Here is a 17,359-nt window from a genome sequence, read left to right as displayed (position 1 = left end):
ACAGCCTACAAGAGAACCAAGGTGTATTCATCTGCGGATCAAGAGTCTACTGCACTGTCTTCTGTACTTGAAGTCTCCCTAGATATCGTTGACCAGACGGTCTACTACCGACGGCTCTCCTACCCCCCCTACCGGCTTACAACCGGGAGGACCCCTTCCAGAACATCCCGCTATATCATTAAGTGTACCATAGATCTAATTCCCTAAGAGCCAGGTTGTATACTTGCTTCCTGCGTAACCAGAGATTGGACATTCAGTGTTGATTTGCCTACGAGTACTCATTTGCCTTACAAGTGCATTCAAATCATAAATGTAATAGTAAATAGCATATGTACCTTTTGCTATATTAAATATTTGATTATTACCTTTGTCTGGAACCGATTTCATTGTGGGAAAGTGTTCATCATATTTAGATATCGTGTACTGTATGGCCAGTAGTTAAAGTACATAAAGCGGTAGTGGTTTAATGATACCATACTTATCAATACAGTCAGGGAATTGTACCCCTCAGTTACAGTACCAATGGGAAGCCCCACCACTGAAAACCAAACCATGGGATTGAGGAGATCATTTTAATTCTCAAATTGACTGAGTGAGTTCTTGATACGAAGATACACCTGATATTCTAAAGCAATTTGATGCTATAAAAGTATTGTTTACATTTGTAATGTTTGACTACAAATGTACCCTAATTTTTTATTATAATGGATTATGAAAGTTATAAAAGGCTTTTTTTTCTCTTTTCATTTAACAGGTTATTATAACCTATTCAAGAATGTATACGCACAGACAAAATATATTGTCAAAATGATTGTCAAATAAATGACTGATTGGGCCTTTAATAGAACACAGATACAGAACATCAGAAACAGACGCATTGTATCATACATCACAAATTGTATCCAAGGAGATTTTATAGCCTTTCATAGCCTTGACCGTCTGAAGGCGAAGGACCAAGTTCTTTGAGTGCGTGTTGTCTGAGGAGTTCAGTTGGACAGACGAAGGACACAGAGAAGCTCTCAGGTATTTTTACTCACTTACAGGATAGAACAGGATAGAGAATACCAGATTACATGTAACTAGATCACAGTAATCTGATTACAATTGGTTATTGTAATCGATTATAAAAAAGAATGAGGGATTGCATCTCGGATTCACTTTTGAAAGCAACTTTCCCAACTTGCTTGCTTACCAAATAATTATTTTCAATCATCGATAATCGATCATTTATTAATTTAACTGAGGAAAAAATAAACACTGTCTGTAAATAAGCATTGACCCCTTCAACAGATCCATGCTGATGACCGCAAGTGCTCTCGGTGCCGTCACTCGGCCGTGGAAGATCTCCAAGCAGGTGAGGCTGTTCATCCCAAGATGTCTGTCGTTTGTGTCATCATTTCAGGTCTTGGAGCCTAAAAAGGGTGTAAGTTGTTATTTCGGGGTGAGAATGACTTTCAGTTTCAGGTGCATATCTAGTGAAGAAACCATAGATATATATAGAACACTAGATAGCTTGCCCGCGCTGCCGGCCAATGGAGAGCGACGTCACTGAACCGCCGCCATCTTGCTCCAGTTAGCCTTGAGTGAGAGTGAGTGAGCTGCACAGACAAAAATACTCATAACTCGCTGAAATATTGACGGATTTACAAACGGTTTGGTTTATTACAAGCATTATCAACGTGGCTATGATTCAAGCGGTTTGTAAAAAAAAAAAAACATCTTAAAAAAAATTATAAGTATGCAGTATCATAACTACATCTTTGATGTTTATAGCAAACCAACCCGTTTGTAAATCCGTCAATATTTCAGCGAGTTATGAGTATTTTTGTCTGTGCAGCTCACTCACTCTCACTCAAGGCTAACTGGAGCAAGATGGTGGCGGTTCAGTGACGCTGGTGACTCCGCCTTAAGCTATCTAGTGTTCTATAGATATCTATGGAAGAAACCCCGCATTTCACTGCATGTGTCGCGCTGTTGCTCGGTCTCAAAAGGGGATTGTTTAGTCAAGTCCAATATTGTTGTGTTTCAGAAGATGCCAGGAATGATCTGGCAACCAGCTACTCTACTCGAGAGGCAAAGGTTCATGTTACAAACAGGCAGGGGTGTAAAAAGTACCCAGAAATTATACTTAAGTGAAAGTATGGGTTATACGGTCTCAAAAATCGTACTCAAGTAAAAGTCAGAGTATCTGGCTAAAAACACACTCGAGTAAAAGTAAAAAAAAAACTTGTCTACTTTTAAATGTGATTAACTCATTCCCCGCCAACGACGAGTATACTCGTTATTGGCCGTCAATCGAATAACGGCAACAATACGAGTATACTTGTTATTTGATCGTTATTTCTTTTATTCGCTATTTCCATTCATAAATAATCCAGGAAGGCTGTGGTACCATAGGGAATGAGTCTGAGATCGCAAAGGTCCAATACCGCTACCTGGTGGTATGCGGCCGATGTTGCACTCCATTTGAGACTCTGTGGGTGGGATCCACAAAGAATGGATTGCACGGTGCTAATTGCACCCTTACTTACAATTCATTATGAATTGAAAATGGGGGACCCTGATGTAAACAAGACGAAAGTCTTTCTCTGGTCTGCATCCCCTTAACGTATTGATGGGCAGTGATTGATTGATTGAAAATTGTATTAACAGATTGCAGAATGGGTACAATACAGTATGGCTCAATACACAAAATTGTTAAGGGGATGCAGACCAGAGAAAGACTTTAGTCTCGTTTACATCAGGGTCCCCCATTTTCAATTCATAATGAATTGTAAGTAAGGGTGCAATTAGCACCGTGCAATCCATTATTTGTGGATTCCGCCCTGTGTATCTCTCTGTGTGTCGATGAAAGTCATCCGGGTGGAGTTTTCTAGTAACGTGGATCAAGATCTTCACCCGATCTCATTGAATATTTTTCGGGACGCCCGATTCACATTACGTCATGTCGTGGCCCAAATGGACATATACGATCTAGCAGATGGCAATCAAATAATTGGAATATTCTTTTTGGAATCTCACCGGCCACAGGTAAGAGCAATTAAACGTCAATTTCAGCTTGGTTGTGCATTGCTTTCATAGCCATCGCCCTGATAAGCGTATGCTGTTGTATTAACGAATGCCGTTATGGACAATCAATTAATCAGAAACGACCCCCTCGCGCTTTCATGCATGCATGATGGAACATAATATACCGATCATATGCATTTAAATTTTTTATTGTAGCGTGTATAGGGACAAAATGCCAATGGAGAATTCTCGTTTCTGTGCACCAACGGTTAGTTTCTGGTTTTAATACCCGATTCATTCTCAGGGTGCTGTGTGTTGGCTGAAAAATGCAGTGGGAATCCGAAGGTGCAGTACCGGCCGCATCCTACCAGGCGGCGGTATCGAGCTACATTTCTAACACTGTAGCCTCAGCTGTGGAATGACTCCAGGGCCCTCATTTATCAACATTGCGTACGCACAGATATGTGCGTAACCCGTGTGTACGATCATTTCTAAGCAAAGTGTGGGACTTATCAATTTGAACGTGAACTTGACTCTGAGCATGCGTAGCTGACGCCCGGTGGTAGAATATAGATACTGCAGACGGACGGCATATGCGCTCCTCAGTTTCATGCATTAGTTTCAATGTGGAAATAAGCTTTTGTGCATTACTCCCGACACTGGCGCATGTTCTGTATGAACCGTAATTCCTTATAGTTCATTGTGAAATAGCGATAGTAGTGTAATTATTGTCAAACCTAAAAATAGCATTCATTTCCGAATGAATGCAGGATGGTTAACACTTTGAGCGCCACGCCGGGTTTTCCTTTTTACCCGCTGAATGCCACCATCGGCGCCAATGTTAACGTTAATATCGCCTAATCTATGTTTTAAATTATGGCTATGTGTCTAATCTGCCCATCGCATTATCAAAGACTATTTTCCAGTCAGTGCTGTCAAGGCAGATGGTTTTTTATCGCGTCGTTTCCGTTTCAGAGCATTTAGAAAAGCCCCCGTTTTGAAATAAAAAACAGCCCATTCTGGGGCATTCTATGAAAATCGTCTTTTACTGGAATATTCCACAATGTTGATATTAGTCGGCTTTTTTATGAATAGTTTTCAAATAAACGCTAGATGATCAATATTATACGTGCACGCAAGCACATTCGGGCCGCGCACGGATAATCGCCGCGTTGATTTCCTCTTGGACTTTTACAGTGAAACCGAAAGAGGACATTTCACAAAACAGCTTATAACTTCATCAAACTTACTCTGATTATCCTAACACTGATAACATAGAGTCCTTACCTGACATCAGATGGTATCCAACTGGTATATTCCAATTCCTGATCACCATTCGAAAAAATCGATAAGTGTATAGATCCAACGCGATACAGTAGAACTCCATGATCAGCGGGGCTCTGAGGTTCCAGAATGAACTGTGGTAAGCCCGGCTGCATCAGTGGACTGGAAAATGTGGAGTACCGGATTTTTTTCCCCATTCATTTTCATTGAGTCCATTCCAAAATCCCTTATGTCATCTGGGAGACGACAGGGGGTGCTTTTTTCCACAATGATCGCCGGCGCCGCTCGGCTATACTCGGGTAGGCTCGGGTGATGCAATATGATTTCAGATCGCTAAAAAAAAAGAATAATAATAATTCCGAGAAATCTCGTAAGTGGCTTTCAACCACCTATAAATAAACCAGAGTATTCTCGTGTGTGGCACGGAAAGTGTTAACGTTGCATTTGGCCGATAAGTTGTTGGCTGATAAGGAACGCATGACTCAAGCCTAATCTTATTTAATTAAATTGTAATGTTATTATATCTGTAATCAAAATATCACTTAAATGCAGGTGATCACGGTTATCCACTGAAGCCATGCGTGGCTAGAATCGTCCCTGACCAACAACGACCCAATTGGAGCACAGATTGAAAGAAAATCAATCAAGAGTTTCAATATACCCAGGTGTTCTGTATGACCTGTAATTAGAGTTAATTGTAAATTAGCGACATGAGTGTAATTGTCGGCAAACCCTATAAATTACATTTGGAATATGGATTTCAGAATGTATGCATGGATTACGCGGTCCTTGCGTTATTGGATGACTTGGCAGTGGGATATGGTGCGCTCCGCAGGGAGCGCGTCTTCAGGGACAGGGCAGACCTGTTTGCAGAGAGCACAGAGTGGCTCATGAGCAGGTTCCGCTTCCCCAGGGAAATCCTGCTCGACCTGTGGCAGAATCTGGGACCCGTTTGAGCGCCAAACAAGGCACACACATGCTGCCATCCCCGTCCACCTCCAAGTCCTCTCCACCCTGGGATTCTTGGCCACCGGGACGTTTCAGCAGGAGATCGCAGATCGCTCAGGCATCTCCTAACCCTCACTCAGCAGGATCATGCCCACAGTGTTGGATGCCATCATGTCCCTAATCCCCGACTACATCAAATTCCCATACACACACGCACAGCAGGTCGAGGTCAAGAGGGCTTTCCACGCCATCGCCGGTTTCCCCAACATAATTGGAGCAATAGACTGCACACACAGCCATCAAAACACCATCACAAAACGAATTCAATTATGTAAACAGGAAGGGGTTCCACTAGGTAAATGTCCAAGTGATCTGCGATGCCCGTTTGGCACTCCTAAATGTTGTTGCCCGGTGGCCAGGAGGAACGCACGACTCGTTTGTGGTGCAGAATAGCTCTGTGGGCATTCGTCTGGGGTTGTTGAAGACGGGTGGCTTATTGGTGAGTGTTACACATTTAGGCCTATATTTAATTAAATTGTAATGTTATTACTGGTATCTGTAATTAAATTATATAATGCAGGGGATCGTGGCTATCCACTGATGCTGATGACGCCGCTGACCAACCCCACCACCCAACAGGAGCGCACCTATAACCGGGCGCACAAGAGTCACCGTGGAGCGTGCAATTGGTCTCCTGAAGGGTCGGTGGCTCTGCCTGTCTGGCACGGGGGGCACACTGCAGTACCGGCCTGAAAAGGTTTGCAACATCATCGTGGCCTGCAGTGTGCTCCATAACATGGCCATCAGGCATGGCATCCCGCTGCTAAACCCAGAACTACCTGACGACCCCATGCCAGACGTGGAACAGCCACCTCCAAACACCACTGGAATGCAGACAAGAGCTAGGATCATCGAGCAGTTTTAAGTAAGTCTACCCCATGCACTGTAAGAACTGCGATCTGGTTTAATTCATATTAATTAAGTAATCATTAGTAACCTATACATAAAGAAAAGACTGTCGTTTGAAATCGAATTGAGCTGATTAATGAATTGGAACCATTTTTGAATTGCATTGTACAGTTATAGTTGAATAGAAGTAGCTGACAGTTTAAAAGTGACCAGATGACACTCAGTTTACCGTGCATGCAGGGTATCAATCAAACTTCAAAAGAACGGAACGAAAAAAGGCATTCATCCAGCTAATAATTATTTGATTATAATAATGACACCAACGCCAAAGGTGGTTACGGTCTTTATTCATCCTTGTCGTTGTCGGCGAGTTTCCGGAGACTGTCGCCAATGCCCGACAGACTGTCGCCGATGCCAGTCAGGACCGCGACCAGCTGGGGCAGGTACTCTGTCAGAGTCTGGCGTGTGAGCCTCTGCTCGTCCCTCATGTCGCTCAGGAGGGCGATGGTGGTCTCCTGATTGGAGAGGACGGCCCCCGTAAGGACGACCGGGTCCGGGTGGGCCCTCTGCCCCCTGCGCGCCGAAGGGGGTCGGCTGCAGGACGCCTCCTGCTCCTCCTGGGTGTCGACGGGATCGGGATCGATGGTCAACTCAGCCGAGTTGCCTGTGGAATGAATAGGCAATTTAATAACGTTTTATTTATTTGCTAGCAAGGTTCGGAACCATACGGTTGAATATTGTTTCAAATAAATGGAGATTCTTGTCATGTTCCTCAATAAAATCGTTGACGACAAAGTTATTTCTATGCCAGTCTTCTTTACTGATGTGACAATTCCTGTATGAAATGTGCTATACAAATGAAGTGTATATTATATTATTACCTTCCACCTGTTGGCTGGATGGCCCAGCCACATCGTAGGTGTCGGTGTCGGTGGTGCGTTCAATGCCAACCACCGCCTCGTCCCCGATGATGCTGGCTATCCTCATGTCCAGCGGGGACAGCTCACTCTGACTCTGAATTGATTGAAAGACTGTATTAACAGATTGCAGAATGGGTACAATACAGTACAGCTCAATACACACAATTGTTAAGGGGATGCAGACCAGATAAATACTTTCGTCTTGTTTACATCAGGGTCCCCCATTTTCAATTCATCAGAACAGATATATCATATATGATTGACATACGACATACCTGCCCCCCGCCAGTCGCACTGGCATTCCGCCTATGATCGGCCAGGCGCTTCTTGGCCGTCAGTTTAACGTCGAACCATTTCTTTCTGGTCTCCGCTATGGTTCGCTGCTGCGGGGAGATCGAATTGACGGCGTCTGTGACTGCCTCCCACGCAGCAGTCTTCCTGTTGGTGGTGATGCCAAGGCAGAGGGACCCAAAAAGTACCCGCGCCCTGGCATCCACCTCTGTTACGAGGACTTCCACCTCAGTGTCTGTGTAATTCCTTTTTTTTGTGCGCTTGGCCATTTTCCAACATTCCACGCACAGGAATTTCCTCATGGTATTTGAAGGGGAGGGCCTGACCATATTTGGTTGATCGGGGCGGTTTTGGTATGCAAATACGTGAAAGTGTGCAAGAGCCTCGGCGCAGGGCCAAGGTGATATTTATCATGACAGGTGTGCGTAGAACCTGCGTACGCACGTGTGGTAAATCCCGTTTTTTTTTTGCGTGCACTGATTCTAAATTCTGTGCTTACGTGTGGAAATAGAACATTTTCTACGCCACGTTGATGAATGAGGGCCCAGGAATTTCCAAGGTGAAAAGTGGTCCCACACCACCCGCTCCACCTGGCCACTATATCTCCAGGTGCAAGTGCGGACGGTAGGAGTACGGAAGTCAGTCAACCTAGTTTTACAGATTGGTTGATTAAATAGACTGATTAGTTGACAAGATCCTGACTATGAATGTCTCTAGTCTGGACTTAACAGACCTGCTACTGATTATGTCCAGTCTAGGACAGACCTGTTACTGATAGTCTCTAAGACGGACCCGTCACTAAATGTGTCTTACAGGAGGAGACTGACCTGTGCCGACTGGTCCAGTGCACGTCCAACACGGAGTCTGTATGTCCCCACCACTATGGAAGAAGTAATTCCATATTAATTGTTGGGGGGAAATGATAGGCTGTTACCGTACTAATACTTTGCTGCCTGGACATTTCCCCCAAACACATTTAAACAATATACAGAGAAGTTATCACAACATGTTCAACTTCCATGAACAGAGCCAGTGTCCCATTGTGTCCCGGATTCAATCTCCTCTCCTCTAAAGACGCTAGGCTAACAGCCATGTCAGACAGAGCAGATGTGGAAACTGAGCTACACTTTCTAACAACCTGCCCACTACCAAGATAGATATCAGAGACATATACTCCCCAGTCCTCATGAATTGCAAAAACACAAAGAGAGTTTGAAAACATGTATTATGCCTTTACGTGCGGTTTCGTTTTTGCGGTCAACAAAACGTGACGTCATCTGACTTTTTTGTGTGCGCGCATTGTACCGAAAGTCGGCACCGGCGCATCTCACGAGAATCGATACTCGGTAGTACAGACGTGTTTCGGTAGGTACCTTTAAAAGTACCGAATTCGGTACCCATCCCTATATATATGACTCCTTCTGGACCTACAGTAAAGCCTGACCTACTGTACCTCACCACCGCACGAGGATGAGCATCCAGGGAGAACAGCGGCCTGATCCAGCGTATGTCCATACAGTGGACAAAACAGTTATCCGTACTGGCCTGAAACACAAAACCACAAGAAAGCATTGAACTGCATCGAGTTTAGAAATATAGCTAGCTAACAGAAAACGTTGCAATAACACTTAATGTCATGAATATCATGATTAAGGCAGCAAATAGCCATAATTTAGCACCCTCTCTCTTTTATTAATAGGAAGCATGTTAGAAATAACGTTTAGTAAAATTCTTCACACTCACTGAAAAAAGGCAGATTACGATTTTGGGATTTTAAATTAACCAGGAAGTTACAGGGTGAAAAATGGCTCGGTACCAGGAATTGGTAGATCATCCTCCATACACACACTGCCTCTTCTAGTAGTACCATGGACACTGCTTTGCGGATCCGGAGGAACTGGAGGAGAGGGGGGGGTTATTACCTGCATTGCTTTTTCCATTTTCTTGCTCTCTGCATTGATTTTATGTATTTAAATTTTTTCTCTCTCCATTTTACTGCAGAGCATGACTATAAATACACTAGCACCACCACTGTACTAAGAATATATTGACTCATGGTACTAAAGGTGCTCTGGATAAACATATCTTCCTCTCACCTCCATGAAGAAGATCATGTACACATGTTGTAATGGACGTCTTCCTTGGGGAATACGGACAAACATTGCAATCATGAGTTGTAGGCGGGTCACTGGAATTCCAATGTCCTGCAACATCAGCATCACTTCATCCATTGAAGCCATCTTCAACCCTCCAACATCACGGGTTGCTCTGTGGAATTGATAGATATTCAACTTTATAAAATGTGTATTCATCTGATTGAAAACTTTATTAACAGATTGCAGAATGGATACAGTACAGTACAGTTCCACACCAGTTCCACACCACCCGCTCCACCTGGCCACTATACCTCCAGGCGCAAGTGCTGCGGACGGTAGGATCACGGAAGTCAACCAGGCAAGCTGTCCTGTGGGAGCTGCATGGTCCCTCTTGCACCATAGCAGCAGCAGCAGCGCCGAGCGTGCGGGGCAAGCGTTCCCGGAGGGCGACCAGTGGCATGACCAGCTAAATGGCTAGGTACCAGGAATTTCCAAGGTGAAAAGTGGTCCCACACCACCCGCTCCACCTGGCCACTATACCTCCAGGTGCAAGTGCGGACGGTAGGAGTACGGAAGTCAGTCAACCTAGTTTTACAGATTGGTTGATTAAATAGACTGATTAGTTGACAAGATCCTGACTATGAATGTCTCTAGTCTGGACATAACAGACCTGCTACTGATTGTGTCCAGTCTAGGACAGACCCGTTACTGATCGTCTCTAAGACGGACCCGTCACTAAATGTGTCTTACAGGAGGAGACTGACCTGTGCCGACTGGTCCAGTGCACGTCCAACACGGAGTCTGTATGTCCCCACCACTATGGAAGAAGTAATTCCATATTAATTGTTGGGGGGAAATGATAGGCTGTTACCATACTAATACTTTGCTGCCTGGACATTTCCCCCAAACACATTTAAACAATATACAGAGAAGTTATCATAACATGTTCAACTTCCTAATCCTATACATTTTAAGACCTATGAAATAAGAATCATATTCAAGACCTTTTTAACCTGTTAAACCCTAGTCATATTTTCAGAAAATTCACCAAAAATTGCACCACTTCTACATGGTCCATCTGCATGTTCTTGGTCTCTAGGGACATCTATGGACCTCAGGGAATGTACCGCTGACCAGTTACCGCTGACTGGCAAAAATGATTGACCACCGTTGTAGCCAAGGAGTGTCTGCTCCGAACGCGATCAGACAGGCGCTCAGAGTGGGGGAAGGTGACGCAAGAAGACGAAGAAGTCCATTGTTTTGACGAGAGCCTCTGAATGAAGGGAGCGGACGGCCATTTTGGATAATCATGCCAAATTTTTACTGATACAACATTAAAACCTTTGTAAAATATTCATTTTCCCTGGGATTTTTATAAACTTTGGACCTGTACTACATAAGACTTCAGGCTATGGAACCATTATGCTTTCCAGCTCCTACCTCTCAGCTGGAACTTAAAGACCGACATCTGGCAACCAGTAAAAAGAAATGAGAGTACATGAAACCTTTACTTCAGTGTGTTCAAACCTCTGTTACTCCATTTCATTAGCACTGCAAGTGCTCCAGAATTTTGAAAACTCCAGAATGTTACCTTTCAAAAGAGACCAGACTCATGCATGTGCTATAAGTATAATAAATAGCAAATTACTTTGGGTATGCAATAGTCATTGACACAGGGACAAGTTAAACATGAATTCATTTATTAAAACAGGTAGTTTCGAGTCGTGCCTACGCACCACAGGGCTATTCTTTATACGGCTTTGACGCTTCCTCTTCATCGTTGATTGCCTGTAGTAGCTGCATCTAACGTTAATAGGTAACGTTAAAACACAGGAAGAACATACCGACTGAACTGTCCTGGAGCATTATTGATTATTAATTTCATCAATTTGAAAAATTCCAACGGTGATTGAAAGCTCTGGATGTCCTCTTCTCAAAATTACTCAAAATGACTACATTCACAGACGGCCGGTAATTCAAAATGGCAGATTTCCGCGATGACAACACATTTTTTAAAACGAAAACCTCACTAATAACACTTTAACCTATTTGTAAACAAATTTATTGATGAAAATATACATTATAACTGCTGTTGTGACATGGTTATGATGTTTATTATTATAATTTTTTTCACTTTTTCTATTTTTCTCCCCTCCCCTGTCTTGAACGTTGCTTGCATGTGCCCCCCCACTGGTCGGTTGTTGGAAGGATAGAGCCCATCGCATGTCCCCTTCGATACATGTGTAGGCAGCCAGTCGCAGATTACCGACTATTATCGACTATTATCGACTTCCCACCCGCTAACTGCCAATTGAGTTAGTATGACGGCCGGCCCAAGCCTGAGGCAGCGCCAACAGCCGGATTCGATACCGGTGTCTCGTGCGTTGGTGACGAGCGCAATGTCCGCTGCGCCACCAAGCCGCCCCTGCACAACTGGTCAGACTACTGCTTGACCTTACCCCTAGAACCCACCTCACCCCTGCCCACTTTGACAACCTAGGATGGTTGTCAAATGACACATTTGAAAATTCTATTAACCCGTGACTGCTCCCACGGGCCGAATATTGCCCCGATCCTCACGATATTAAATCCACGGGTACCTCTCGGCGTGCCGAAGCTTTTCCTAAATCACTTCCATCATCGAAAACGAGGGGAAAAAGTCGGCTTGCGACCCTGAAAATGTTGCATGATTTTAAAAACGCTGTATTAAGTGAGCCTATTATGGGCTCCACGCTTAGAAAAGGAAAGCCGAAAGCGTGGAATAAGCGCGCCGAAACGGATTCCGATCCGCGTGAAAATATTCACGGCCATAGAGACCGTGGGACACCTTTTTGCAACCGAATACGTGTCTCGAATTTACTCCCACACGGCGCGCTAAATCGTGCAAGGAAAAATTTGACCAAAAATGAACCAATGCTCCAGCAGTATTAATGACCCTGATGTAAACAAGACAAACGTCTTTCTCTGGCCTGCATCCCCTTATAAAATTGTGTGTATTGAGCCGTACTGTATTGTACCCATTCTGCAATCTGTTAAATAAATAAAATTAAGTTTGACTGGCCGCCGAGCCATACTGTAGTGTACATGGTGACTGCTTGACTTAAATATATTAAAAAAATTTAAATAAATTATAAAAGATTTTAAATCTTTTTTTAAATTTTTTTTTTGGTATCCCCTGTTATTTTACCCACGCGACGCGACTGCTTCTGCCTCCTCTTCTGCCTCCTCTCTGCCACTCTCTTCTGCCACCACTTCTGCCATCACTGCTCTGCGGATCCGGAGGAACTCGTTGAAGGAGAACATTTGATGATGGTCCAAGAAGGTCACACTCCCCAGGGGTCACCCATCGACGTCCTGGGTCAGTTTGTCTCTTCTGCCTCCTCTTCTGCAGGGGTTAAAGCAAAAAAGATTCTCCTGACTGAACTTTTTTTCTGGCCAAGTCATATTCTTATTTTAAGCTCCACTGTATTTTTTTTTAATAGTGTTAGCGTTTTAAGGGAGCCTACTTGTAGAGCCTACTGTCCTGACTGACTATAGACCCTACTGTTGTGGTTGTTGTGCCAGGCAGGGAGGCTGTGTGCTGGAGAGCGTGAATGTAAGTCTTGTGGCTAGCTTCTGATTGATGGCGAGCTAGCACCCCTTTCCCATTACTTTGTATGATAACAAGCCGTTTAGTTCATGGTTCAAACAAGGGACTAAACACGTTTCGCAATTATGCCACAACAACAATGGACAGTCTCCTCCCCGACCATTTGTATATATTTTTTACCACCCACCCCCTCCTAATGTACAATCTCCTCCTCCACAAGAGGGGTTAACACACTCGACCACTGCTACACCCCGTTCAGAGCCGGCTACAAGACTGTAGCGGCTCCACCATTGACGAGGGCTACAAGCTCATCCGACCACGACTCCATTATGCTCTATCCCGCATACAAACAAAGATCACGTGAGACAAAAAAATTTACAGACCAATCAAATGGAAATAAAGAGCAGTACAAATCTGCAAAATATAAACTACGGTCTGCCATCAGGCAGGCCAAATCAAATCATGCAAAAAAACTGGAAGATCAATTCGCTGCCAACAATCCCAGAGCAGTCTGGAAAACCCTACAGGAAATAACAAACTACAAACCCCCCCCCCCCACCTACAGATGATGACCCGGACCTCCCCGACAAGCTCAACCACTTCTATGCCCGGTTCGACAAACAGGCCTCATCACCCCCCGTTCCCCCACTCCGCCCCGTCCCCCCCTCCCCCCCCTTCATCATCCACGAGGACAAAGTGAGAGCCGTCTTCAAAAAGACCAATAAAAGGAAAGCCTCCGGGCCTGACCTCTCCTCTGCAGTGTTCCACTACTGTGCAGACCAACTAGCCCCTGTCCTCACTGACATATACAATACATCCCTACAACTCTGTTCAGTCCCTCAGTGCTTTAAGCAATCCACCATCATCCCAGTCCCCAAAACCACCAAAATAACCTGTCTCAATGACTACAGACCTATAGCCCTTACATCAGTAGCAATAAAATCATTTGAACATCTGGTCCTGGACTACCTCAAAACTGCCACAGAACCCCACATGGACCCACACCAGTTTGCATACCGGACCAACAGGTCAGTAGAGGATGCCATCAACCTGGCTCTCCACCACAGCACCTGGAAACCCCCAACACCTACACCCGTATTCTGTTTATTGACTTCAGCTCAGCTTTTAACACCATCTCCCCCAATAATCTGTTCCATAAGCTACAGGACATTGACATCAACCCCACCATCAACCACTGGATCCTCAATTTCCTCACCAATAGAACCCAAACAGTCAGTAAAGTAAAGTAAACAACAAATCATCCCACCCTCTGACCCTCAGCACTGGGGCCCCCCAGGGCTGCGTCCTTTCCCCTTGGCTCTTCTCCCTCTACACCAACCAGTTCACCCCCCTGGACAGCTCAGTCAAGGCCTTCAAGTACGCCGACGACACCACCATCCTGGGCCTCATCTCCAACAACGACGAGTCTATTTACCGGCAGGAGGTGGACAGAGCAGTGAGGTGGTGCGCATCCAACAACCTCCTGCTCAACCCCTCCAAAACCATGGAAATTGCCATAGACTTCAGGACTTCCAAAAAAACACCCATACTCCCAATAACCATCGCAGACCAACCCATAACCCTAACTGATTCATTCAAGTTCCTCGGCACCCACATCAGCAACAAACTCAAATGGGACATTAACACCACTGCCATCATCAAAAAGGCCCAGCAGCGCCTGTACTTCCTCAGACAACTGAGGAAGTACAGAGTCCAACAACACCTGCTGGTCCAATTTTACACTGCAATAATTCGAAGTATTCTCACCTCATCCATCACAGTCTGGTACGGTTCCACGGACAAACACACTAAACACAAACTCCAACGCATCATCAAGACAGCCTTCAAAATAATTGGCTGTCCCCTCCCCTCTCTGGACTCCATCTACACATCACGCACAGTCACCCGCTCTGTTAAAATAGTCAACGACCCCTCTCACCCAGCACACCACTTATTCCAGCACATGCCCTCAGGTCGCTACAGGTCCATCCTAACCAGACACACACGCTTCACAAACAGTTTTTTCCCCACAGCAGTCCGAACACTGAACACCCTGGCCCCAGCGTTTCCGTTAGCCGGTAATTACCGGTAGGCCTGCCACGATAACACATTTTGCTGGGCGATTAATTGCCCCCGAAAATATCGCGATAAGCGATATTATTGCGACCGGTTAGAGAATTTTTTTGAGAAATTTATTTCCCAAAACTTTTATTTTGAAGCCCACCGCTCCGTCTTTTCCGGTTTAAGACTTTTATTTTGAAGCCCACCGACCGGACCGGAAGTATTGTTGTGATTATCCTAGCCGACAACTTGTCTCGTCCGGTTGTGTTTTTTAGTTTTAACGTTAGCTACTAACGTTAGATGCAGCTACTACAGGCAATCAACGATGAGGAGGAAGCGTCAAAGCAGTATATAATAGAATAGCTGTGGTGCGTAGGCACTGCAGCACGACTCGAAAACGACCCGTTATAATACATTTATTCATGTTTAACTTGTCCCCGTCTCCAGTGCTTTGACTAGCCCCACCCGTTCATTGTAAACAATGATGCATGTAATTGTATTAACGTTATTCTGTGTTATTCTAACGTTACACTACAAATAACGCTACTTGGTTAAAAGGAGCAACACTATTGAGAAATGTATTAAGCTATATGTGGCGTTGCTACTGCCCCACGGAGCTCCCGTGCTGTGCTCTGTAGTAACGCCAGCGGCCAACCCACACGGAGAGAGACTGCAAGGGGCACTGGTTCCGCCTCATTAAAACAAACGCGCAAATAGCAATTAATCGCGCCCGTCAAAATCATTGCATTCATTTTAATTATCGCGGCAATTAATCGATTTATTGCTTATCGCGGCAGGCCTAATTACCGGTATTTGACCGGCAAAATCTGTTGAAGTCCGACATATTTAATCTCTCCGGTCATAATGTCCGGTGAAAATAATTCCCTCTAAACACAATTAGATTATTTGAATTGTATTAAAATAGGCTAAAATTTAATAGCCTATGCGATGAACGAAACAATCATTACGTTTGTCGTTGCTTCACCAAGCAGCCGGTCTAATAATGACATCCTGTTGTCAGCGCGAGCTGGCTGCTGATATATTTACATGAAGCATGGCTTGGCAGGGTGCAGTACTCCAATTCAGCCATTGGCAATTCAGCTGTTGGGTGGGGGCGCTGCTGACACCGCTGCTCTGCTCTGCCTGCTCCAAGTGCTCCATGCTTCACGTAAATATATCAGCAGCCAGCTCGCGCTGACACAGCGGTGTCATTATTAGACCGGCTGCTTGGTGAAGCAACGACAAATGTAATGATTGTTTCGTTCATCGCATAGGCTATTTAATTTTAGCCTATTTTAATACAATTCAAATAATCAAATTGTGCTTAGAGGGAATTATTTTCACCGGACATTATGAGCAGCACCAAGTCGTTGGGAGGTGGAGATATACATCACGGCGCAAACCCACGATAATGTTGCCGTCTCTCTCTGCCAAATTTCTCAGTTCTTCGCTTGATATAATTAATACAAATGTCCAATATAACGGAATTCGTTAGCTCATAAAAATGTGATTATAACAGACTGCTGTTTATTAAGGTCGGGCAGACTGCCCACCGACACCTCAAGTCGGCAGCAGCACGAAGTCTCGAGGGACTTATTTTATTTGGAATATATTAATGACTGTATATACGCAAAAGTAGCCTAGTTTTAAGTTAAAATATTATAAATGCCTTGATGATGTCATTCTTTATATAGGTCTATCAATTGTTTTTAAGCTCAATAAACTCTGACCGGAATTTATCCCATTTGTCCGGTAGATTTCTAACGGAAACCCTGCCTGGCCCGCCCCCCTTTGCACAAACGGGCAAGCATCCGTCACCGACCGACACTGTTACCGTGACTGTCCTATTGTATTTATGTATATATGTTTTGACGTTTTTTGATGTTTGATGTCTGTTTGATGTTTTATATAACCAGTGCTCAACATCTGTACCGAAATCAATTACCACCAACCATTGTTGTGTGGCATTAAAGTATCTTGTAGAGGCCACGCTTCAGGACGCGCTCGAGGATGTGGACTGGAATATGTTTCAAGGGAGCGCCAGTGACGTCAGCGAGTTCGCGGATAACCTTGTGTGCTTCATAACAACACTCGCTGATAGTATTGTCCCCACGAAAAAGGTGCGGGTCTTCCCAAACCAGAAACCGTGGGTGGACAGTACTATCAGAGCAGCTCTGAACTCTCGCACCACTGCTTACAACCTGGGCAGAGAGTCAGGAAACATGGAGGAGTACAAGGCTACAGTCTATACT

The 17,359-nt window shown here is 44.6% G+C and overlaps 1 protein-coding gene across 1 annotated transcript in view; it reads right to left on the bottom strand.

The window, feature by feature from the left end:
• Positions 1-6,481: 6,481 nt before the first annotated feature.
• Positions 6,482-17,359, bottom strand: part of LOC311241574 (nuclear apoptosis-inducing factor 1-like) — a 50,124-nt gene continuing 39,246 nt past the window's right edge. The window contains exons 3-4 of the mRNA XM_084330432.1: positions 7,032-7,164; positions 6,482-6,814 (exon numbers count right to left, since the gene is read on the bottom strand). Coding sequence (XP_084186558.1) covers positions 6,495-6,814; positions 7,032-7,164 — 453 coding nt within the window. The 3' untranslated portion in view covers positions 6,482-6,494. The remainder of the gene's footprint in view (positions 6,815-7,031; positions 7,165-17,359) is intronic.

This window comes from Notolepis coatsorum (genome assembly GCF_963971535.1).
Source record: "Notolepis coatsorum genome assembly, chromosome: 15".
Classification (NCBI taxonomy): domain Eukaryota; kingdom Metazoa; phylum Chordata; class Actinopteri; order Aulopiformes; family Paralepididae; genus Notolepis; species Notolepis coatsorum.
The sequence above is the reverse complement of the archived record's forward strand: the minus strand, read 5'-3'. Positions and strand labels throughout refer to the sequence as shown.